At 36.3% G+C, this 24,462-nt stretch overlaps 1 protein-coding gene across 2 annotated transcripts in view; it reads left to right on the top strand.

The window, feature by feature from the left end:
- The window catches only part of wwox (WW domain containing oxidoreductase), a 1,257,913-nt gene that overhangs the window by 684,547 nt on the left and 548,904 nt on the right, over positions 1–24,462 (top strand). The window contains exon 9 of one of the 2 annotated variants that reach the window (XM_028809818.2): positions 8,601–9,410. The exons of the other annotated variant lie outside the window; for it this stretch is intronic. Within the exon in view, the coding sequence (XP_028665651.1) occupies positions 8,601–8,603 (3 nt within the window). The 3' untranslated portion in view covers positions 8,604–9,410. Of the gene's footprint in view, positions 1–8,600; positions 9,411–24,462 lie in introns of those variants that run through there. 2 annotated transcript variants of the gene reach the window in all.

The following is a 24,462-nucleotide window of genomic DNA, read 5'->3' as shown; positions in this document are numbered from 1 at the left end:
ATGAGTAGCTATAGAGACCAGGGTCAGCTACAAAGCAATAGAAGGGGTGGACGTGAAAAATGATGAGTGCAGCCTTCATGTTAAGTTCATACATTAAGGAAATGACATTATGTACAATCCCATTAATTACAAGGGACTATGGAAGCTTATAGTTGAAGGGACAGCAATTAAGAAAATCGAAATAGCAGACGTTATGTGAAAACCCTTATTGAGAGCCCTTATTGCAGTTTACTGTTAAGGGGATACATGTTATTGAACCAGAAAATCATAACCACAAGTAGTTCAGTAATGCCCCTTGGCAGCAGGATTATTTGTGTTTTTCTCAACTTTTTAGTCTTCCCCCTGTAATCATCCGTAATTATTGCACATATACAGTACGGTGAATAAACATTGTAATTAATATAGATTTTTAATTGTCTTGGAATTCATCTTTTTGTGGTTGACACCAAACTGGCACCCTAGAGTACTAAATACGTTTTCCCACAAATTATTTTTCTAGATGGAGAATTTTAATATCATAGTCATGGGTGGGAGATGATTACGAGTATTGAGTAGATTAAGCCAAGCATTTTCTTCTCTCTTCGGTATTGTGAGATTGCAGGTAGTTGAATCTATTCTCCTCTGATGTACTCTTTTCCTTAAGTCCACTTTTAATGTACCAGTCCAATGTTATTCCCCTTCATCCTCTTATTCTGTTTATGACATGGTGCGTACATTAAACGTAGAATAAAACAAACTTCTGTGCTGATAAAATTTATAAATATTTAGAGCTATATTTGTTCGGTAATTTTCTCTCCTTAATGTCATTTCTAGAAACCATTTCTGCCTTTGCTTATGTCAAGGTTACGTCAAGAACTATACTTAGTCTTGAAATTATTTACAGTGGTAACTTAGTTATAAGGTACTCAGCCGCTTAACAGAAGGAAATGGTTTGACCCTATGCTGTCGTGATACTTGAACACACCAAAATATTTTTTTTTTCTAAAAGGTGAAGTTATCACTCTTTTTTAGACTTTCAACATTAATATAATATTCCCAGATGAGATTCTTTCCAGTATTATTTCGGTTTGTCTTATCTGTATTGCTGCACTCCATGCCATAAATCCACTGGGTACAGAGGTAGTCTGTTTTCTGAACTCGAGAGCTATATACTTTCAGCCTCTCTTTTCCACCTCCATCTAAAATACCTCTTTGCAGAGCTAGTCATGCAAATGTCTCAGCTATCAGCATAAAGGCATATTCAGGTTTTTAAAGGAAAAACACATTTGTTTAGCATGGAAAGTAAACCTTTCTTCCGCTTACAGGCTTCACCATACTGTAGGCATAAAACCTCCTATTTGTCCTTGGAATCTAGTGGCCGTGCTAAATGGGTAAATCTCTGACAGTGTTTTATAGTTCTTCTTTTTAATACATAATTTACACAAAGTGCGCCTGTTAGTCTGTTCTCCCATGCATTCACATAGTTATGTTTGAGTCAACAATCTAGGTAGGGAGGGCATTCTATTTATAGGATGCCCAACCATCCTTCAAATTGCAGTACAACTCTTATTATGCGCAATGTACAATTGCTTTACCAAAACAACACATTATTGTAATGTGAGAAAACACATACTGTATTAGGAAAAGCAAAAATTTGGGGCCTTTTTAATTTCATGTCATCCTGTAAATAAGTCATTCTGTAGTGTACAATGTTTTCATTCAAAGTAGAAATGACTTTTGCAAGTATGAGTTCAAAGCTAATACTAAAATACTTTATGGAGTTATTTGAAAAAAGGATTTTTTTTCTTTGATTAAAGATTTTGATGAAATGTATTTAGGTGATTTTATCGGGTAGTTGGCTCACTACAGCTTTCTTCTTCAGTAATGTTCACCTTTGACACAAGGATAGTCTGAGGTCAGAGGGAACAGCACAGGCTCTTCTATATCTTCCTGTCAGTGTAGCTTATAAACTGCCACAGTAAGAACCCTCTCTTGACACCATGGCGTCTGGACCTCTCTTGGCTCTTAATTTAGGCTAACCCTTTTTTTTTTTTTTTGGCAACACTGCAGACCCTGCATTGTCAACTGGAAATGCTGAAATGACAGAGCTAATTCAACTCTAGCATGGTGTAAACCTGCTTCAGGCTGGGCAACAGAGGTCATACCCTTAATTCTCTTTCTCTTCACCTGGGTAACCCTTACGAGAAGGATCCTGATCATGATTAATGGGGCTACGCACAAGTGTGAAGTTTTTTTGTTTTGCGTATTTTACTACAGAGTTGCCGTGAGTAGCGTGTACTGAGTGGAGAATTGTTTTCTGTCTGTGAGAACTACATTTTGTGCGTTACAAATGGTAAACACGTTTACATATTCTTTTACATCTTAAAAGCAAACATTTTTTAAAGAAGTAGAAGTTACTAAATGTTTTAGAGCAAAAACTTAAAATATAATGAATTTTAAATGAAGATTTATTTAAGCCTGCATTTGTTTACATAAAGAACATTCTGGACATTTTATATACTAGCAGCTTGACTTGCCATCTCAAAGTAAGGTATTGCATTAGCATTTCAATTATTTCTTTGGTTAGATTTTCCAAAAAGATTTACTAAATCTATTTTGTATTTTAGCATAGTTTTTAAACAGTTGTAGAATCATCTGTCAAGTAAAATGCATATAACAAAACCACAAAGAACATAATTTAACTTAGACGTTTAGCTTTTTAATGTCATGGCGTTAGTAGGGTTATGAAATTAAACAAAAATTATATGTAAGTATGTGTTAATGTATTTATTTTGAATTTTCTTTTTACAAATTTGTTACAATAAACATATGACCTTTATTTAACAGAAGGCAACTGTCTGAACCCTGCCGAATGTCCGATTTTGATCTTTCTCTCCAAAGAGTGCTGCTTCAGCAAAGGTTCATTAGTTTCTACAGCAAGGACTTCTGTTCATTTTCAAGGTGTCTCTTAATGCAGTGGTTTTTGAATCACTTTTTTAAATATATATGTACAGCACTGCAGAATGTTGAAGTATTCTGTTCCCTCTAAATGCACACACACGCCCATTTAAAAAGTGCAGAGTATATTGAATAGATTCACAGTACCTGATGTACTGTATCTTCCATCTTGAGTAGTTTTAGTGTTAATTCTGGCTGTGATCAAGATTCCTGTGCTCTTCTTTTCATAATTCTTTTTTGTAATACAAAGTACACAAGAAGGTTACATGTAACGTTTAATCCCCCACTCCCACACCCTCAGAATATCTTCACAGCAGAGCTTAAAAAAATCAATTTAATTACTATTCAAGTGTGTGGAATGTATGGAGGTTAAGCACACCAGCACCAAAGATAACTGTTTCTTCTGCCATTCACAAAAGAATGAATGTCTTTTGACGAGAAAATTGAACTATATTCAGAAGGTTCCATCAAGAGAGAAGGTCATCTGTTATATCTTAAAACCATTAAGTATAGTTCGTCAAAGCATCTTTGTGTGTCATTTATGGTCAGAGTTGTAGCTGGTCATTTTAATGAAAATAATTACTGCAAAAAATAATGAGAATTTTGAGATGTATTTATTTGTATTTCTCTCATAATCTAGTTTTGATGATATATTCTTTGTGTATCCTACATACTCTATAAGCAATCTGACTATTGTCTAATATAAAGTGTGCTACAAATCATTTTTTTTTTTAAATTACCTGCTTGATATGTTTTATGGAAGACTGAACAAGACCCCAAAGTATACGTTTTAAGTCATTTAAAAAGACTTGGCAATGAACACAGTCTCCTAACAAAGGAGTAGATGGTGCAATTTTGAAAGGCCATGATAATGGCGAAGGATATCAAGTTCCTCAAAAGTACGGAATCCATCGCCCTCCATTTATCCAGTACTGAATTGCATAGTCAAGGTCAGGATCATTGTAGATTGTGACTATTCCAGCAGCAAGGCAAGAATCATCACTCAGGGGGTGCTGCTCCTGTTCATTTGAAAACCATAGATATGGTGGAAGGCTCAATCTCTTACCTTTTTCTTTTGATCTGACTGATGCCAATTGTTTGCACCCTTGAGTCCATTTTTCTTTGTCCCTTTTTCCATTCAACATTTATTACGTGGGGTTACTGGCTGGTACCCTAGACTTTATGTTCCCTGGTTCGTCTTTCAGATTACAACATGTAACTCGATAGGAGTCATACTGAGAAAAGATAAAAATGAGTGAGAAGTATGGCTCCATGCATTTCAGAGTAGAGGGAAGCTAACACATGCTAAGCATTGCAGAATCATTAAGATAAAAATAATAAATCAATAGATGTAGCAAATACTTTTATAAACTGAATTATCATTCACCTTACCATTGAAGTGTTTGAAAATACCATACTTGCATTAAGTACAGATGATGTTGTATTCCTTCCTCTTTCATCCATCCATCCATCCATCCATTATCCAACCTGCTATATCCTAACTACCTCTTTCATCTCACACCAAACATTTTGAGTGGACATGGCAAGTAAGAATTTCACAGCACTGTAGTACTAGGGTTCAGTCCATTTAAATATCTTTACCATGTTTTCCTCAGAAATATGTACATGTTGCCGCAACTATATGGAATATATATTGACTCGTTTTTACATTAGAGAAAATCTGAAATTGTCAAATGATCACAATACAAAAAATACAATAATTTCAGTAAAATGCATATAGCCAAACAAGCTATATAAAGTACTGTACATACTGTATATACATATTTTGCTTTCCAGTGTTGCACCAGAGAGTGATGATGTGTTAGATGTTGGTCGGGCATGCAAGTAAGAATTTCACTGTATTCTGTACATGTAACAGTACTAATACTGTGACAATGGCTACTGTGCAGACCATCTAATCTGTTATTAGAGTGTCCTGGAATACTCCACAACTGTTTTCTGAGTTGCAGTATAAGTCTAAAAATTGTTCAAAAGAATTTTTTTTAAGTCTTCCTTTAAAAAAATGTAAATAAATAAATATCTGGTGCAATAAACCCAAGCCAAAATATAAAGGGGACACAAACACAGAAAGCAAAAACAGGTGATTGTGTTTAGCAGGGGACTCTAACTGTGGTCTTCTGGAGAAAGAAAATCTTCAGATATCCTGTTCCCAGTTCCATCTCTCAGTACAATGTAATGTTCATGGCAATGCATGAGCAGTTGCTGCTTTTGGACTAATTAATTTTTGCCAGATTACTGATTTTAAACTAATATTTTTTAAAGATTTTTTCCTAACATCAAACAATTTGACATTAAACTATTTTTTAGTTTTAGTCCTTTGAAATAAAAATATTTCAGATTACAAAGAGTGTAGGATTTGATATTCAATCAAGCCATATTGTATCTTGTTACACATGTGTGTCAGGGTGTCACCCTCTGAGTTCCTTTCAGCCATTTGTAGTTCTAGGCTGGGCCAAGAGGTGGCGCTACCGATAACCATCTTGTCTTTATTTTCTTCTGCAATACAGAGAAACCTCCCAGTGAGGATAACTGACTCCACCCCTTTTGGTTCCTAGGCCATAAATCATGATCACCTAGAAGGAGGTGTCACTTCATGACCGAGCAGCCAGGGAGACAGAACTCCACTGTACCTAAGATCCTCAAGATTACTTTGTCATGAGCTAACAGGAAACTATCATTTGTTATACCTTTGATGACATCATGCGTTTGGTTTGTTTTGCTTTGTTTAAAGTAAAAAGGGTTGGCCACAATGGAGCCCCAACATTTATTTTTTTGAGACTGTCATTCTTTCAGATGACCACAGTGTATAGGTATATGTGTATACATTTTTGAAAGGTTACAAAAGTCTAATAAAATATAGACAAACTTTGTCCATATTTAAGAAAAAAGCTGCTTTGATATATCTGAAATATGTGGTTACGAAACAAGTAAATAATTGCAGTTTTACGTCTTGGCCTGCTTGTTTAACCTGAAATTGTTGGTTCAATATTATAAAAATGCATTTGATCCTTAAATATTAATATTTGTGTATGCATATATAAAAATCGGTACGCTGGGGATGTTGCTTCTTTAATAATCAGATGACAACAGCTATTTGCAGAAAGAATAAAAAGTTCACTAAAAATTCACAGTATTCCTGCTGGACAATAATTTAATAAAAGAAGCATGCACTTGTACATTGTGCAATGCCAAAATGTTTCACGTGATGTCCCAATAGACATCTCTCTTTTCATCCTAATTAAAAATGAGTTGTTGTTTTTTTTTTTCTTAATCCCAACATAAATGCAAAACCTTATCAGTGGAAGCAAAGACTGCAGACGCCAGTCCACTTTGAGATTTATATAGTCCTGCAGTGAATATTCAAATAAATACTTAGAATTTTGTGCAAGAAAGTTTGTTGAAAAATAGCCTAAAACACGCATGGCTCCAATAGTGCGCATGCACCTTTAGACTCATTGGTACAAGCCTAGAGATGATAGAAAAAGCACACTTTCAGGTAGCTAAGCAAAAATCAATAGTCAGTTTTAAAAGAACAATCTTTTTTAACATTAAAAGTGTAATTCTCTTGGGTTCTAGCACTTGATTTATACTTTCCTTTTAATGATGTTGAGTAACTGTTTTGGTAAAATATATATTTAATATGGTTCTGCAAAAAGAAATCAATTTTACTTTTATTGTGCAGAGACTAAATCTCATTGATGTTGCTCAGAAAATGTAAGTTTATCACCAGTGAAAGACAGAAAATTAAGTTCCGAGAAATAAATGTTATTTTTGTATACCTGTTTTATTATTTTGTAGACAAATCAGATAAACATTTCCTTTGTACAAACTGGTTTGTATTTCTTGCCTTTAGAGTATTTTTAACCCTAAATAGTCTAATGATTTTTTTGTATATCTCTTAAAGATTATTCTTAGTAACAAAAATATGGTGCCAGGGTCGCATCTCTTTGACAAGATGATAAATGTCACAGTTGTCTCCTTGTGTACTCATTGTAGTACTAATCTTCATTCTTCATATTCTTTTCTGTTCCTCCACTTTTTTAAAATGTTATCTTTATTTTTTTTTATATATCCAATTCAGCGTTCCCTTTGATTTTTATGTTATCTTCTAGATTATAGCAATAGACTTTTTTCTTTAATTCTTTCCTTGGGACTGTCATTTTCTTGTATAGAAGATATAATTTAAAAGCTTTTGTTAAAAATTCTTATTTGAATTTAGAAAATAAAAATGTTTCAGCTAAATAGTAATGGAATAATAAACAAAGCAATGTGTAAATACAGACATACAGTATCTGCAGCCATCCATTCATTAACCCATTAGCAAACCTACTTAATTAAGTTCTGGGTCATGATGGCTGACATCTTTCAGCAGCAGTGGGCATCGGAAGAAGTTTAACCCAAAACACTTATTTCCTGGATGTGGACAGAAAACTGCAGTACACAGGAGAAAATAAATAAATCACATAAAATCCTTGATGATGCACACACAAAAAGTAGTCTAATTCAGGAATTGTGACACAGCTACCAACTGCCCCACTGTGCCACCAATGTACATATATAGATAGCTAGTATTTCTATATATTAATCAAGTAGGGCTTCATATCCCAAAGATACTAATTTCTGTAACTGTGTAAACATATATTAATATTTAGGTTCAAATGTGTTTTTATATAGTACTCAAAAGATGAGTAAAGATGAAATAATTACAGGCAGATAACTGGAATTATCTTGTTTAATGATAATATGCATATCAAACGCATACGCAGCATACGTATAGATGAAGTTTTGTCTAATTTTTTCAACATACTATGCAATCATACACACAAACAATATATTTAATTGTAATTCTTATATATATATATATATAATTAACTAGCAAAGTGAAGTGCTGGGACAATATATGCCTCATAATTCCAGTGCCCAGTGTTATATTCCTCACCCTGGTCCTGGCTGTTTGGCGTTTAGATGTTCTACCCGTGTTCCTATGAGCTTTCTTTGTGTTCTCTGTTTTCATCTTATGAGGGTGATTGCTGACGCTAAATTGAAATTGTATGAATGAGTGCTACTGTGTATATAAGTATGGACTGGTTTCCTTCTTTTCTTAATGCTGCTAGGATAACCTCTAAAATGCATCAAGTCAGCCCAGTAACTAACAGAGTGAAGTTATAGTCATAGTGTAAAGCTTGATTGTTGTAATCAGTATTTTTATTTAGTCATATTTTACTGTGTAGCAAAAGTGACATTTCTGATGGTGGGCCAGCACTACATAGAAAAGAAAGTCTCTTTTTTTTTATAAAATGACCTTCAAGATGTATAACTTTATGAATGAACTGTTTATTAATTAGGCATTTTTAACAAAGGAAATGAGCTTGTTTTTCTTATTTATAATATTGTTTTTCTTATTTATAATATTAATCTAGTCTAATTCATTTTCTGTATGTGTGCTTTTTTGCTCTGTTATTGTTTATCTTGGCAAATATTTTTTTTGTTTAATAAAGGTTAAAACAAACCCTTTCTTTCTTTCTTTCTTTCTTTCTTTCTTTCTTTCTTTCTTTCTTTCTTTCTTTCTTTCTTTCTTTCTTTCTTTCTTTCTTTCTTTCTTTCTTTCTTTCTTTCTTTCTTTCTTTCTCTCTCTCTCTCAGTAAGTACAAAACCTGATCTCTGGCTGCCAGAATAATATAACACAGAAACCATCCATCTATCCATTCTTGATCATACCACTGTTCACTCTCAGTTGGACTGTGGAGAACTGAAGACTGCCTTGGCAAGCACTTGAGCTAAGGGAAAATTACACCCTGATACAACTGAGTAAATTAAAATAAAAAATACCACTTGGGTCAGACACAATTTATCACCAAATTCTCAAAGAAGCTAATGAAGTTACCATTTATATCATCTATTAACTTGGTTGGAGTAAAAGCCCAAGGGCGTACTGTAGCAATTCTTGCAAGTTTAAACTTGGCATTGTAGCACTAAATTTCCTCCAACATCCAGCATCTTGGTACCGGAGGTGGAGTGTTCAGATTCAGATCAAGGCTCATTTCCTTTGCTGAAAGACTGAATGAGTATAGTTTCAAATTGGTAAATTTGCAGAGATTATTTTTCCACAATTTCATATTCTTTAACTGCATTCTACTGTACTTTCACTCTGGTTATACTGAAAATGAGAATCATGTGGCAGCTAAAGGAAAGAAGATGGAGTGCCTGTTATGCAAAACAGAGAATTCAGAAAATGGATTGATTCAGTTAATCTAAGCATTTTATGACATGCTAAATCCACATTTAAAGATATTACAAAATTAGTTTTCATATATCTTGAAATCAGTTACAAATGTCTGGAAATGTGTAATTTATGTGAAATGTACATGAAGATATCTTAAAATAATCCTATAATTTCTGTTTAGAAAAACCTGCTATGTAAATTGAATGTTTTTTGAAATGTGCTTAAAATTTTATTTTGTAAAATATTCATTGTTGCTCTGAAAAATGAATGGGTTGATGCTTCTTTAAAACTGAATTCTTACCCATTTTTGAAATATTTTGGAATCTGTTACTTTTGTATAGACCTTTATTCTTGTTTAATGGCTGTTTTGAAATAAGTGGTGTTTTTAATACCTTGAAATGAAAGTGAGTCAAAGGAATTTCAAGACAGTTTTATTTCAAAATGTTCATACTGTATAAGGTTGCATACTTAAAAACAGCTATTAACCCATGCCATGTGTAATTAGTGTGATGGAAGGCAAGGCTGAGCTGGCATCCTGGCAGGGATGGGCGATCTGTTACCCAGATGGATGGTCCTCATAATGAGTGGAAAATGTTGGTGGATGGGATGGCTCATGTCCCCTTTCCCAGTCAGGAAGATATAATGGAAGGACAGGCAGTGACTGTCCCCTTGACCCTTGTGTTCCTTAAGTCCACTGGAAGGCAGCACCCATCCCTCTGGTGTAGCTCACATTTGGACACTTGCATGGCTGCATGGGAATTGTAGTTCTGAAGTGCAGCCCTGGTGGGGTCCTTCAGGGGCAGTTAGAGGGTGCTGTTGGGAAGAGACAGATTGAGTTTCCACAAGACCCAGAAGTGCTTCCTCACTACAGTGGTGACACACTGGGCATACTCCTAGGCCCAGGTTGAAAGGAGCTCCTTGGCTCACCTAGAGTCGGGAGAGGAGAAGGACAAACCTCGTCTAGGTTATTATTTGTGTTTAGGATTGACTCTTGAGCACTACCTGAAGTACACAATACACAGAAACATAAAATCACAGTTAAGAGAAAATAATTTTACAGTGCATCCGGAAAGTATTCACAGCGCATCACTTTTTCCACATTTTGTTATGTTACAGCCTTATTCCAAAGTGGATTAAATTCATTTTTTTCCTCAGAATTCTACTCACAACACCCCATAATGACAACATGAAAAAAGTTTACTTGAGGTTTTTGCAAATTTATTAAAAATAAAAAAATTGAGACATTTGAGACATTGAAATTGAGACAAAACATTATTTGATTCATTATGCCTATTATTGACTTACTTTTAACTTTTTGTTGGTGTTTCAGTGAGTGTACTCTACATTATACTGGCACCTGTCCAGGTTTAGCTCCTGCCTGCCGCAGAGTGCTGCTGGGATATGCTTCAGCCTCCTATGACTCTTAATGGGATTAAGTGAGTCAAGGAATATTATGTTACACTTTAATGTTCAAAATTCCTGCCCCAGGCAGTATGGTATGCTGGACTTCAAACCATATCTCGTAAGCTTACATCCCACTAATAATCTGCTGGGTAGTACTGAGCATTTGTGCTGCACTCACAGTGGCATGTATTGCATACGTCATGATACACACAGTTATGCCTACTGTGTAATTATATACAGAATGTTTTTATGAGAGCTTTGAAAGTTTTGCAATATAAGAAATTGATTACATTTTCATAGTTATATACATTTGCTAGTTTAATGAGTAATTGTCCAGCAGGGAGCTGGAGACAAGAAGCCTCTAGGTACATATTATTATTGAAAATATCACTAGATTTTTAATTTCTGTCTAAACAGAAAAGCATTGACATGATGAAAGTGGAGAGTTTATAAGAAATGCAGTTGTCAGCTGGGTTTTTATTTAGACTGTATAGTATAAATATATTCCTGTTTAAGTTTTGTTACTATTTAAATCTTTAACCATATTACTACAAAATAGTAAATAACAAGAGTTTACTTATGAATGCCCCTTTAGCCCCAGTTCATCAAGTGAAGAATATGTAAATAGTAGGAAATGTGTGTGTTTTTTTTTTTTAACAGAAAAATGTCTAACCTTTCTGTTTGGAAACTAGTATGCTGCCCATTTCCCAATTAGTGCATTTTACTGAAGCTTAGTGTCCATCATTTTTAGACTAAACAGATCTGTCACACTTCATTATAGCTTATGGTCCAGATAACCCCCAATACACACACACACCTTCCTTTCCTACTCGGTAGCTTTTGTCTTCCTTACCGCACAATTCTGTTCTCATTTCATGAAACGCAGCCCCTTTGTTGTATTAATATTTATCACTGCCGCCACCTCAACTCGATACATCTGTACAGTGCAGAAATTGATTTTCTCGAAATGTGTTTTTAGATTTCATTCACCTTCTGGGTTTTTCGAATTATGCATTTGCATAGAAATAATCTTCGGTGAAGTAAATTTAGAGGGCGTCCAACTTCGTTTAATAGTACTTTAAGGACATTTTTACAAGAAGCCTTTAGCCAGAATATGTAGGGTGCTCTTCAGATTCCTGGGTTTTCTGATTGCCTTCTTTAAGCTTTTTGTTTTTATTTTATTTTTATGTAACTCTCTTTCTGTATAATTTTTCATTGTACTTTTATATGAATCATCCAATTTCTAACACACTTGATTAAAGCCATGTGTCACAGGGACCAAAGTCAGTCCCAGGCAGCATAAGGCAAGAAACAAGAACCATCTGTAAATGGGGCACCAGGACACCACTCACACTTACTTAGAAGTGCCAGTCGAACCTGCACATCTGTTGGATGTGAAAGGAAAACTGGAGGTCCCTCTGTTTTATTTCGAAAAGGATGCTATGGTTTTTGTTTGTACCATTGTTCCTGTACTTTATTTTTTCTAAGACCTAGACTGGCCTCTTAAACAAAAGAAGAGAATTCAGACTGGAACGTTTTATAATTCTGTGCTTGCTTTAGTCTTGCATGGGTGTACTAGACTGTTTCGGTTCATAATTTTGTGCTTCTATGCTTTAGTATTTCAATAATTGTTTAGAACATGTCTGGGATTAAAATATTTAGAGACTTGTACATAGATAATGTTTTTGCATCCTACAAGTAATTAAGCTTCAAATTTAACCTTTCATTAACACAATTTTTATACTACTTTCAAGCTAGAATCTTTGGTAAACAGAACCTGCCCAATTTTCCTCACTTTTCACCCATTTCTATTCCAGAGGAAATACTGATTGGTCTTGAAGACTCCGATAGCATCTCCACAATTTATAAAAACATTTTAAAGTCCCTTTCTTTCAAAGATCCCAGAGTACATTGGGGAAAGGATCTTTCACTTAATATTTCTGAAAAGGACTGGAAGGCAGCCATGCACAGTATACACTATAGCTCCATATGCACAAAACACTCAATCATTCAACTTAAAATCATTTATCGAGGGCAGTTGTCTTGTTTAAAACTATCCAAAATGTTTCCAGGGCAAGACTCAACCCTGTGAATGTTGCAATCTAGTTTGAGCCCCACTGGGCCATATGTTTTGGGAATACACCAGCTTAAGGTCATTTTAGACAAATAATCTTTGGATACCTCTTATACAGTCTTGGTGTCACAGTCACTCGTAACGCATTAATAGCTGTGTTTGGTGTACTTCCAGATGGGCTTAAAGTGGAGAAGAACAAACAAACTGTGATTCCCTTTACTTCACTAGTAGCATGTAGACTTATCTTACTTAACTGGAAGAATCCTAGACCACCTTAAATCAGTGGGTAACTAATGTCCTGTATTATTTGAAATTTGGAAAAAATCAAATTCTCATTCAAAGGATCTGTTCAAAACCTTTTAAAAATATGGCAGGATCGAATCAATAACATTTTAACATAAGCTTCTATATAGGGAAAAGGATACTGTTCCTTCCTTGCTGCTTCTAAAGGTTTGCTTTCTTGGTTAGCTCTCCTCTCTTTCTTTTGGGTGGGGGTTGAATTTTGGTTTATTAAGTTTGATTTGTTCATATGGATTGTTATTTGCTTTTAAATTAAAATCAATTTTAAAAATAATAATAATAATAATTGTCTGTCCTCCCTGTAGGCAGTGCAAACATTCTAACCATTCAGTTGCAACGTGGATTATCATTGCAGTTGCTCTCTTTTACTCAAATGTAGAGGGTGTTCAAGAGCTCAGTGTCTCCTCAGGGACAGATCAATAATAACAATGCATCCTCCTTGCTTCTTCAAATTTTATGTGGAATGTCCTGCTACCAGAGTTACCCTGTGAACCGATATCTTATATATAAATGTCTACGCGTGGAAGTGTGTGCGTCTGTCCGGCCCGGAAGTGAGAGGTGGAGTCAGGGTTAGGGCTCCACCTCAGAGGAAACAGAAAACTCACTTAGCACTAATAACACAAGTGGGGCCATCACTTCAGAAAAATGAAGCCTTAGAAGAAAGACAAAGTCGCTTAGGTGCTAAAATCGGCAAAACGGTGTCCCCTTTCCTTTCCTTTCCTCCCGCTGCTAATGCACAAGCGATGTGAGCATGTTAGCAATATGAATCCTCCTAGGAGAGAGATGCCTAGAGTAGTTCCTTTCAATTACCTGACATCTTTACATTTAAATTTTTTTCTGACGATTTCAATAGTTTCTAGGACTCTGTGCTTTTTACAGCACGGGCTTACACAGCTAGTAAATGTATAATTTCCTCCATGCCAGCCAGTCATTTTCACTTTTACTAACTCAGAGAACCTCTGTAGTCATTTATGAACAGAGATAAGTAAAAGAAGTAGTGTTCAAGCAAATATTGTTAAAGCATTTGTCCATCCTAATTTAGAAATTTCATCTTTTCATGGCTTGGGAAAGTTTTGTGAAAGTGGTTCAGAATAGTAATGATAGACTAATCGGATAGGAAGGGTTCTTGAGGCAGACTTCATCATCCACAGCAGACAAAAGGTACAAGACAGGGAGGTGCTACACAAAAGGAGCTAAAAGTATGCACAAATTAAAAAACCTGCTACCCCTAGCAAAATATATATTCTGGAGGATGGCTGAATGATGCTACTTGCCCAGCACAATAGTATACCACAACACTCACTTTCTCACTTCTCATTTTTTCCGTAGGCTTCATCTACCAGTGTGTCCACAGTCCTACTAGGTATATGCTCAGAGTTCCAAAGGCAATGAACTGGCTTTAAACTCCATCCTGGGGTCATATCCTTTTCAAGCCCCAAAATATGCCAGGGCACTGTGGCAGCATTTCATTTCATTTGTTTCAGGTAGTCCAGTTCAGAATTGCCTGTAGCAGCATGAGGTGTTCTGATGGACTTTCATTCACTTGCTCCTAACACCATATGCCACCAAAGCAAATTTCTGTCTGACACTATCTACTGTGAAGGACAACACTTTTTTTCTGGGGCATGGTACTCGCTAGTAGTCAGTTACTGCCACTCACATTCCTTCCTTGGTTTTGCTCTGTCTTGTGGAAGAGGGTCAGACAACTTTGGTAATTTCTGGGCTGCATGTCCTCTTGCATCCAGGAGGAATATCATTCAGACTGCTTCTTTGTATCACACATAACTTGCATCTCCTGCTTACTGTTGCAATTATGGAGCACTCAACAGACTTACTGCCTGCAGCTGTCCTTGAATTCTCACAATGGTACATGGTGGACATCTTCTTTTGGTTATTTTTATTTGCTAAATGCTGTCTATAACATTTGTGTCTGCCCTGTGACAATCTGATGTTGTCTTTGCCGTGGTAAACTGTTGCCAACTAGGCATCTTTTCTAACTGATATATTTCATATTGAAATTAAATTCTTTCTTTATGCAAAGCATTACTGCACCTTTTTATTCAAATTCCTACCTTTTTATGATCTTGCTTTGTTCTGTTTATTGTTTGCTGCTGCTCAGTTGTTGATTGAGAATATGTGACAGTATTAGGTGTTTTATTATCCGTGTTAATGGTAACTAACAAAATGAAGTAAACTCCTCAGATATCCTTTGTCAGCCTAATTTATTTTTCTTTAATAGAGTGTGAGGCATTCTTACAAATTTGTTTTACAGTAAATTCTTGTCTTTTATTAGCACAAATACATTTTTTGAATTAATATGTACATTAATTGTTGTAGTATTTTTGGGCCATTTTCTTTACCACTTGCTTATTTACAAACTATACCTTTTTGTTTCACCCATTGTTAGGACAGAGACCTATGCTGTTATGAGTGTGTCCACAGAGGTCATGACCCACCATTGACAACTCAGAGGATTAAGCACTTCCACCTCTATATTTCTGGATAATAAAAACACTTTTACAAATGTACTTTTAGCAATTTCAAAACTCCTTTTCATCAGGAATTTCTGGCTTTTGCTCAGTTATTACTGATGATTTTATGCCTTGTTTTGGCTTTGTGTTGATTGACCTCTTTGGTTTAGAGTTTTATTTTGGCATTAGATTGTTTTTTTTCTGGTCACTGTCATTATGTACTCTTTGCTAATGTGCCTAGCATAGCAGACATGAGGGCAATTCTGTTTTTTATCACTAAGTTTTATGTTTTTATTATGCAGTGTGCACAATGCTATAGTTTCCTGATGTTGCATATACTGTGGTGTTACTGTTATGTGAAATATAGATGGTGCCTTTATCCAAAGTGATTTACAAGAAGAAAATAAAGTTCATCTTTTTAAATAATTTTTATTTTACAAGTAGAGAACAAGTAGGTTAACTGACTTACTTAGTATCACACAGAGTATCAGAGTTTGTGATTGAACCAACAACTTTCTGGTTTAAACTCAGTGGACTCACAAAAGAAAAACTGGCAATCAGAGAGAGCTGGTCAATCTATTAGATGACCAGAGCACATGCTGCAGACACCAAGGAGCAGAATTTATTTAACTCAAGCATCACACGCTCCAGATTGCCGCACCCTATCCTGTCTGTGGTATGGACACTGGGGTGTTTTGCTAACTCAATGGGCATGTACTTCAGTCACCAAGGGGTACCCTTCCATCTATATAGACTTTGGCACTGACAGCAGGAATTTACATTACAAAAAACATTGGAACTTTTTGCTGCCATTGATGCTAGCAGAAAGAAAAAAGGTGTTGCCATCGAGTTCAGCATTCTGCAGTCAGCTTTGTCAATTGTACATGCTTAAAGGCACGTTCCAATTCCATTATAACAAAATTTCCACTATAACAAATTGTTTTTTCAAACCCTAAAACTCCGTTCTATTGGAATTTGACCTTTAATAGTATTGTTATTTGGTCCTGTGGTTTTTGGATGGTTTTCCTTTCCTTTTTGTTTTAGCTTGGTGGCAGATCACAAAAATGGCATCCTGAAAGGTGTTGAAGCCCTACTAAATCAATAAACTGGTTTGCTGAAGAATGAATTGTCACCCACCTACTTTACTGCTACTGTGTCGCAATGATTCAGCAGTAAGCTTAATCTCATCTTGTAGTGCTCAGTTTATAGCACATTTTGATATTTTAAGGGGAAAAATATTTGTATTTTTAAGGGAAAAAGCTAGGAGATGAATGTGATGTTAAAGTGAAAGCCAAATTTGTAGTAATAGGTGGAGATGTTCTAAAATAGAAGAAAGGACAAAAGAATACCAAGCATCATTTTATATATCAAATAATGTAAAAGCCTGGTCATACCAAAATTAATACACAGAAGTCTTTAACAAAAATGACTGAAGTTTTGTTTCAGGTGGTTTGAATTTAGAAATTATCCTAAAGTTAAGAAACGTACCTTGTCTTTCCAATTTCTTATATACAGATAACTAATGACATAGTACATTTAATGTGTCCAGATGTAGGCCTAGTAACAAGAAAGTAAATGGCCATGCCTGTGAAAAGACGGGTGCAAAATGGTGGTCACCATTGGAAAAACACTATACAAAATGAAGTCAACAGAATAATAATAAAAGAAAACTACAATAAGTAGAATAGTATTTCTAAAACTAAGAAACACATCATATTTCATTTATTGATGTGTAGATTCTGTGTAGTTTTTAATTACACAAAAAGTATCTCTCAAAATTGAGGCTGGAGTTAGTATAATTCTCCCTTAGAACAGAGCGGCTTGCGTTCTGGTGGTTAGATGAGAGCAGGCTCTCCATATGGAAGAGTTCACCTGCTCTGGAGACAGTCATGGAGGAAGAGTGGAGGTATACATGGGTTGTGACCAAAGCAGTAGGGTCCATTTTGCTAATGTTCTATTACAGGGGTGGGGACATAATGTCAGTCCTGGAGAGCTGCAGTGGCTGCAGGTTTTTGTTCCAACCCAGTTTCTTAATGAGAAGTCAATTATTGCTGATGAAGCGCTTATTGTTTAAGTGACATTTTGATGCTTCATTTTAGTGGTCTCGCTTGTTAAGGTTCCCAACCCTCGATTGCTTATTTCAATCTTAAACAGCTGCATTTACTGTTTAATGGCTCCTTATTAGCAATAAAATGTAAAAGACAAAGCAGCCAGCAGTTCTCCATCCTGTTTGTTTTCATTTACATCTGTGTGTGTTCATCTTGCACTGTTTTATTTATTAATACGTAATAGAAAATGTGACAGACTGAAAATTATCTGTTTTAGGCTTCAAATCATTTGGATGATATCCTTGGAGAGTAAAAAATTTAGGATATACTGTAAGAACCTAACATTGCAGACTAACAAGCCATAAAATTAAATAAGGTGCGAGACTGGCAAGAATTGGTTTCTAATAAAGCAGTTGGGTTGGAATGAAAACCTGTAGCCACTGTGACTCTCCAGGACCGGCATTGCCCACTCCTGGTATATTAGACTATGGTAGCAAAGTGGGAGCAAAGCTTTCACTTTACCAGTTAAACTACATTTCTACCAAAGAAGAACCAGGGTAATGACACTGGCAAGTTTACCATTGTTGTTTTACTGGATTGAGAGGAACCAGCTGAGTTGGTTTTTGACATTTAGTGACCCGGAGTCAATCACGTGGAATTTGTACGAAGTGTGTCATGCTGGAAGAAGTCTTGGACCACAGTGATGGGATTACATAGACACTCTTGCTTGTCTTTTTCAGCTTAGCATATGGTTAATATCTTTTTAAGAGAGTTTTTGTGTTACATGCCAGCTTGTTATAGTGGTATTCATAAACTGTAATGCTACATAATTCTATATATACATGCAAATATATAAACTGTAATTTGCCATATTTCCTTAAGGTAAAGTTAGCAATGTCAGCAATCATATTGCAGCAGAACCAGATGTGTTAGGACTGGGGGCTGTGGTTTTTAAACTGCAACTGGTTTTCTTTTGGCATACTGGCTTATGAACTGTGCCAAACCAGTATTGCTCCTAGCTATGGCAAAACTGGCAGACAGCAGGATGCCCACCCTATTTGATAGGGTGCTAAAACTATGTGTCTTTAACTATCCAGTCACACACAGCTAGGAAACATAAGGAATAACCAGTCCAGATGGCAAATTGATCCTAAAGCAGGACTCCTAGAATTTCCATATTGCAGTGACTACCTCAAATGCCTACTTACATGAGCTGCCTAAATGACCAGGCTGCAGAAATCATTTCTCTGTAATGCTGTACAAAAGGAACAACAGTAGTATTGTTAATAATTATATTTTTCACTTTCCTAATTTATTATTAAATAACCTTTGTTTGTTTAGGATAAATTATATACTATATTTGACCCCTTAATGGATTGTCTGCATTGTGTTGCCATTGAATGTTTAGTCTTATTCTTTACTAAAGGAAGCATGTGTTTGCTTTTGGAGCATATTTGACTTTTTATCACCTTAATGGCAAATTATATCTTATTTCCCAGTCACAGTAAAGATTCATTTAAAACTATCCCTTTGCAAGACAATAACTCTAATAGCTTTTGCAAGTTTCCTATTTTTGTCCAGATCCTGTATAAACAGACTAATCTAATGGCATGCTGAACTTGTCTATATCTGGCAGAATTTCAGAAAGTCACTCATTTCTACAATATGGGGAAAGCATGCCAAGAAAAATAAAAGGTACTTCTTTCAGAGTTTTACAGTAAGAAAGAAGAACAGCATACAATTTTTTTCATACAGTATGAGAAAAAGAAAATTAAACATTGCTATTCAAACAGTAACAGCAATGGCTATCAAAATTTAGAGCAGCATATTAGTACCTTTGTAGCACTGCTTCTTCAGGGGTCCAACGTCCTTTGTTTCAATCCCACTACTGTCTGTTGTCTGCATATTCTTCCTCTCTGTGTGGGTTTTCCCTTCCACATCTCCAACAACGATGGTTAAATGAAGACTTTAAATTGTCTCTTGTGAGTGTGAATGAGGGGGTCTGTACAAATGGACCCTGTGATTGACTGGAGCTTTGTCCAGAGCTGGTTTCTGCCCAGTGCTGATGGGATAGACTCCTGAATTAGACTGAGGTGGTTTGAGAACATTACATTCAAATTTGTAAAACAGAAATTGTGTATGATGTTTATGGTTACAGAGAAAATATGCATTGCAAAAAAGAAAAACAGTAGCAATTTTAATTCTTTCCACAATTTTTTTTTCTTTCAAATATCCAGTAAATGCATCCCATTTTAATATCAAGCAGTACCTCAGAAATATAAATCCTTAAAAAATATTGAAAAGCAAATTAACTTTAATTTTCATCTTTCATTTTGCCATTATCTTTTTAATTTTAATTATTAACATTAATTTTTAAAATAGTAAACCTTTCTATTAATGAAGAAGTAGAAGATATATTATGTGCTACTTATTGGTAATCTTTGCAATTTCACACAAGGTAAAACTCTAGTCTAGTGTGACAACAAAGACTTTAATGGTTTTTTATATTACATTTCTGAAAGCTAAATTGCTAATTTTATAAGATTAAATGTAAGTAGATTGTCAAAGAAAGACTTTCAACCCATTCAGTTAATTCCAACAGTGTATCTTAGGCTGCCAGCACCATTGCATTATTATTAAAAAAAAAAAAAAAAACAAAGTTCATAAATTGAATGTTGGATGTATACAGATATAGTGTACTGTATATGTATATTTATGTACAGTATGTGTATATGTGTATACATAGTGAGCCTGAACCTTTTGCGAGGAACACCAGCAAAACTAAACACATAACATTTTTATAACGTTTACAAGACTTCATTGGCATTGCAGCAATGTGTTTGACAGAAGTAGCCCCTCAAATTGGGGAACAGATGGTAGACACACAGGGTCACACAGAGCAGCACTTAATACATATTCACTGTGAATGAGGATGTTATTGGTAATCAAAAGTCTAAAATGACTTTCTTCTCTGCAGCATTTTAAGAATTTTACATGTGACCTTGTTTGCAATGCCTCGGTTTAAGACTGTGTGTTAATGGTTTATCTAAGATTCATCTCCACCTATTAAACATAACTGCATTTCTCCCAGTCTGCACTCATTAGTTTGAATTTTTATTTAGAACATTGGATGTGGTGATGCTGTGCTTCAGGAGTCAACATTGTGATCAGCCAACAGGCACATCTTAAGTTGTTCATGAACAATTATTTAATTTGGCCAATAACTAATTCATATATTGTCCACTATCTTATACATCATCATTTTTTGATTCTTTAATACAAATGTTATTAATGTTGATGTTATTAATGTTGAAGACCTGTTAGACCTTAGGACACTATCAAGAGTTGTCCTGCCACAATGAAATCCTGCATCCTGTCTCTGTACCATACAAGTTGATTAGGTCAGGATGAACCTCTAAACACATACTGGTCTCCAGCTTTAGAAATTCAATCATAACATAATGGCTGATTTTGTGGTTTTCACCACTTGAACCTGAAACAAGAAAAAAATAAATTATCAGTAGAGTTTGCATACATCTTTGGTCATGAAATGCTACTTCTGGCCGACACCAGATATCAAATACAGAATGAATTCAAGGCTACTTCAATTAAATTAACTGTTTCATGCAATAATTATAGGCATGTGCAAAGTCCCCTCTAATGTTGATTGCACCAATCAAAAAGCAGTACTTGCTAAAGCTCACCATCTTAACTGACTGGTGAAAGTGGCAGTTTTCATTTCAAGCTGATTTTCATGTTGCATGAAGTAAAGCCACGCACATTCTCACGCCAGCTCAATCTATTGCATAAGCAAGTTTTCAGCTCGGTTTTGCAAACTGACGGCACCTAGCGTCAAAGCAATGCTTCTGTTCCTGTGTAGTTTCCCATTATTTTAGATTCACATCCCTGATGCGGCTTTATCAAATATACTGAAATTAACCACATATCTTTTATTAGTTTAAGGCATCTGATTGTAATCAACCTGTAATCATATAATGGTGCACAGAATGGCCAAACTATTCAAAATATCATAGCTGCTTTAGTATTGTTACTCTCAGTGCACCACTCAGAGTATTTAACGCACTGTATCTAAGTGTGGAATCACAGCTCTACAGCAGCTGATCGGAAAGCTCTGCGGCGGGCTGTGTAGAGAGCGGAAAGAATTCTTGGGATACAGCTTCTAGCACACACTGCCTCAGCCATGGGCACAATGTTTGAACTTCTCCCATTCTGCGAACGCTTCAGAGCCTTTCCTGTACAGACCTCACAGTTCAGAAACAATTTCATCCCAAGAGCTATAAACGTACTCAGTCATTCCACCAAATACTCCCTGTAGAACTCTTTATACAGTGGAACCTTGGTTCACGACCATAATTCGTTCCAAAACTCTGGTCGTAACCCAATTTGGTCGTGAACCGAAGCAATTTCCCCCATAGGATTGTATGTAAATACAATTAATCCGTTCCAGACCATACGAACTGTATGTAAATATTGTAATAAGGCACTATATAGCGCCCGACCTGACACAGACTTATGCAGAGGCACGTGTAAAATAAACAGTTTCTTTATTTCTCTTCAGCTGGAGGGCACATCTTCCCTGTAATCCCTCCAGCCACAACACAGTCCCACAAGCACTTAATATAGCACAAACAACCCTTCTTCTCTCCACCTTGGCACCACCACTCCTCCCAGGCAACCTCGTCGTCTTCCTCCCGATTCTGGCTCATGAATGGTGGATGCTGGCCCTTTTTATAGCCCACCCGGAAGTACTTCAGGTGCTTGATCACCTGTGGCTAATTGCACTTCCGGGTGGGGCTGCAGAGATGTCCAGGTGGGTTCCTGGCTCCATGCAGCACCCCCTGGCGGCCACCCCAGCTCCCCACAGGGTTGTGGAGAACTCCATCTCCCAGGAAACCCTGCGGGAAACTGATGCACCATCGTCAGCCAAGGAGGCTTCCACCAAGCATCCCGGGGGAGGTAGTGAGATGTCCATAGCTGCTCCCCCGGAACATATACAGAAGGGGCATCCCGGCCGGGCATGGGACCCGGCCACCTGTCACAATATATATATTTTTAAGCACAAATATAGTTAATTAAACCATAGAATGCACTGCGTAATAGTAAACTAAATGTAAAAACATTGAATAACACTGAGAAAACCTTGAACAACAGAGAAAACTAACACTGCAATAGTTTGCGCTATAGCGCTACCAACCGCTGGCTAAAAACACTTTTTTTTTTTAAGCACAGGGAGTTTTAAGCACAGGGAAAAAAAAATGAACATTTGAAAAAATCCGTAATTTAATAAACCACCAAGAAAGTAACATTGCAACAATACATGCTACGAACCAATCGCTGTAAACAGAAGTGAAAACAAACACAAGCTCAGTGCATTCTTTAACTGCCTTCCTACCTTATGCGTCCAGCCCTCTCTCTCTCGTGCGTGCCTGTGTGTGTGTCTCACTCTCACGCGCCTGTGTGTGTGTGTGTGTCTCTCTCTCTCGCGCGCGTGCCTGTTTGTGTGTGTGTCTCTCTCTCTCACATGCCTGTGTGCGTATGTGTGTCTCTCTCTCTCTCGTGCGCGTCTGTGTGTGTGTGTGTCTCTCTCTCGCGTGCCTGTGTGTGTGTCTCTCTCTCTCGTGCGTGCCTGTGTGTGTGTGTGTCTATCTCTCGCGCCTGTGTGTGTCTCTCTCTCTCGTGTGTTGCACTCTCTCGCTCTCTCTCTCTTGCTCGCTGCACAGGAAATGCACAGGGAGAGACTGAACACATACAAACCGAAAGGGAAACTGGCTTGTTCGTATACCAAGTGTGTGGTCATGAACAGATGCAAAAGTTTGGCGAACTTTTTGGTCGTAAACCGATTTGTACGTGTTCCGAGACGTTCGTGAACTGAGGTTCCACTGTACTTACAAGTACAATTACCTCACTGTAAACTTGCACTACAGTTGTAATATTGCACAACCAGATTCACTTATTCTTTTATATCATATACTAGTCATTTAGCCCGTTACAATAACGGGCGCTAGAACAGTAGTGCATAAACATTTGTAGGAACAGTCTATATTAACACTAGAATTACCAGAGCCTACGAAAAAACTCGTAGATTCGTCCCACCTTAAATCGCTTCTTAAATCCTTTCGCACCTCTCCGCCATCGTCTTTTGTCATCTAAATGTACAAGCTGCAAGTAGCCGGCTATTCCATCCCCCCACTGACTTAGAACATAAACGAACTTCTCCCAGCTCATGCCTTGATTGATTATCTGGGAGTGAAGTGGAGTTTTAGAGTGGAAATAATAAATCGTTATTTGGAACACACGCATTTCATTTGTGTTCCGTTTCTACAGTAATCTGTGTAAACACATTTTTAAAACAGAAACTTTTTTCATATTCTAGTAGTAAATGACAAAATGTAGGCATAAACTATATAATGTATGAAGCCTGAAGTCCAAATATCAAAGAAACACTTTCACGAAAGGTTCAGATATAACGGAACAAATACGCTTTTATTCAGAAATACAACTGCAGAAAAAAAAGCCGCCTTAGTGTGCAACATTGACAGTTATTTGCAACGACTGCTGCTGTGGCGCAACAGTATCAGTTGCTGACTGGCAATCAACAGGTCACGAGTTCGATCCCGCACGATTCCCTTTTGAGAAGTGAACTGCTCTTATTTTTACTATTTTAGAATAAAAAGATACATTTGATTTCAGTCTGTAACAGCCGGTGTAATTTATGATATTTGTAAAGGTTAGCTTTGTTTTTATTTTTTTTATTCACTTTTCATTCTTCCTACCCCATTTGACACTGCTGTTTTTACATAAAGACGCGCTATAGCTCTGCAGTGTATCATGATACATACGACCGCGTGTTTTTTTCCCCCAATCTTGCCAGTCCGCACATGTTGCTGTATGCTGTTTCTTTTGTACTCCAGGACATGCAGAGGAAAGCATAGTAAAGAGTATTAACTTCAGCACTATATGCAA

Source organism: Erpetoichthys calabaricus, chromosome 9, assembly GCF_900747795.2.
Source record: "Erpetoichthys calabaricus chromosome 9, fErpCal1.3, whole genome shotgun sequence".
In the NCBI taxonomy this organism is placed as follows: Eukaryota; Metazoa; Chordata; class Cladistia; order Polypteriformes; family Polypteridae; genus Erpetoichthys; species Erpetoichthys calabaricus.
The sequence above is the reverse complement of the archived record's forward strand: the minus strand, read 5'-3'. Positions and strand labels throughout refer to the sequence as shown.